General features: G+C 30.2%; 1 protein-coding gene across 1 annotated transcript; it reads right to left on the bottom strand.

Moving 5' to 3' along the window:
* Positions 1–672: 672 nt before the first annotated feature.
* On the bottom strand, positions 673–1,548 carry LOC116347950. The gene is made up of 4 exons (XM_031778775.1): positions 1,493–1,548; positions 1,315–1,352; positions 1,082–1,212; positions 673–1,025 (listed from the first exon to the last, which is right to left on the bottom strand). Exons 1-4 carry the CDS (start codon positions 1,529–1,531, stop codon positions 751–753), a joined length of 483 nt encoding a protein of 160 aa, XP_031634635.1. The 5' UTR covers positions 1,532–1,548; the 3' UTR covers positions 673–750.

Genomic DNA, 1,548 nt, shown 5'->3' with positions numbered 1-1,548 from the left:
TATTCATGATATCGCTTTAGCCAATCATCATTTATTCAAAAAAAAAATTCGTAGAATCTCTCGGTCCTCTCAATGTTCTATAAATGAAATAAGCGTCAACGGTTGACGGTCAACCAGTTTACTCGTGACTGTGTGTAGAATTGTATGTGATTGTGATATCAATTTGATTGTTGAACAAAGAACAAAAGGTCATATGCCATATTTGATATTAAATATGCGTTACAAAAGTGTTTTGTACTTAGAATGTAGTTTTTTGGGGGAATTTTATCCAAACGTTATCGTCGCATTTTGCGAAAGTAAAATTAAATTCGCTGAATTTTAGCGGTGAACCTCTCATTCAAACTCTTATCGTCTCAATCCACTCAAATTTAATTATTTATTTATTTTTATACAAAGCCATATGTTAAATAATGTTGATTGTATAACTTCTGCCAAAAATATTATATTAACTTAATTAAGTTCTCGATTTTTTCACCTCGGATCGATTGGAATAAAATATGCAAAATATATACTTAAAACTCATGAGAGATAGAGAAAATAGGAATAAAACTGAAAAGATACCGATTGAGCTTGGTTCAGTTTCAATAATAAATAAATATCGCGGTTTTATTATCATTTTTTCTTTCCTAATATCGAATTCATAAAATTGAAATGAAGGCATTCAAAGACTAATTCTTTGAACATGTTTTGGTATTTGTTTATTGATATTTTTTCAAAATAAGATATCTATTGAAAAGTTGTTATATTCCATTAGAACTTCTTTGTCATATATTTGTAACGGTAAACAATTTCTTGGATATTATTGGGTTTAAACTGATTGAAATATTGTTCGATTTTAAAAGCTTCTTCAATAGTTCCGGCATTGTCCATGTTAACTTCAAGTGTGTTGAATTTGACACCAAAATCATTTATGATCTGCTCAAACATATTTAAGTCATTCAAATTATAGACGTTTTTATTTTTTTTATCTGGCACCAAATTGTTGCCACCGAATCCAAATTTGACGACTTTTCCTTGTAGTTTTTCTGAAAAAGAGGTCCAAAATGAACTCATTCAGAATGATAAATTGAGCGCACATTACCTGAAATAAACACTCCGCCCAGTTTTCTAAATCCTTCTGTTGGTCTCAATAAGCCCGCAGTGTAAATAGCGTATACATTTGACCTTTGAAGCGCTTTTATATCTGTGTCAGATACATCGACCTTTGCTTGCCTGTTCAACAGAATGAGATTTAGGTGATTATTTGTGTTTGCACAATAAACGAGTTTAATATGGCAAATAATTTGAAAAAAAAAACTCATTTTGGAGCCTTACTGGTTAGGTGCCCCATTAGTTTGATGCGACAAAAGAAGCTAATGATGAAAAGAGAGTAAAATATAGTAAGTAAATAAGTTGGATTAAAATTCCGCTTCATTTTATCATATATCAGTAAAAGCTTAGCTTTTAATGAATCCAAAATTTAAAAACTCCTGATACAATTTAAAGCACTTACAATTAAAGCGATTAAAGCAATTCCTGCAACAGCCTTCATTTTGAGTTTGAAATTCA

The sequence above is a fragment of the Contarinia nasturtii genome, unplaced genomic scaffold (assembly GCF_009176525.2).
Source record: "Contarinia nasturtii isolate CC-2019 unplaced genomic scaffold, AAFC_CNas_1.1 Cnas_scaffold_2203, whole genome shotgun sequence".
NCBI lineage: Eukaryota > Metazoa > Arthropoda > Insecta > Diptera > Cecidomyiidae > Contarinia > Contarinia nasturtii.
This window is presented reverse-complemented; position numbering and strand designations above follow the sequence as displayed.

Bases quoted from the DNA above. Each gene is read 5' to 3' on its own strand.
- LOC116347950 (XM_031778775.1), bottom strand. From the start codon at position 1,531: ATGAAGGCTGTTGCAGGAATTGCTTTAATCGCTTTAATT. The intron at 1,213-1,314 runs GTAAGGCTCCAA...TCTGTTGAACAG, and splicing joins ACTAATGGGGCACCTAACCA to GCAAGCAAAGGTCGATGTAT. The intron at 1,026-1,081 runs GTAATGTGCGCT...CCTCTTTTTCAG, and splicing joins GGGCGGAGTGTTTATTTCAG to AAAAACTACAAGGAAAAGTC.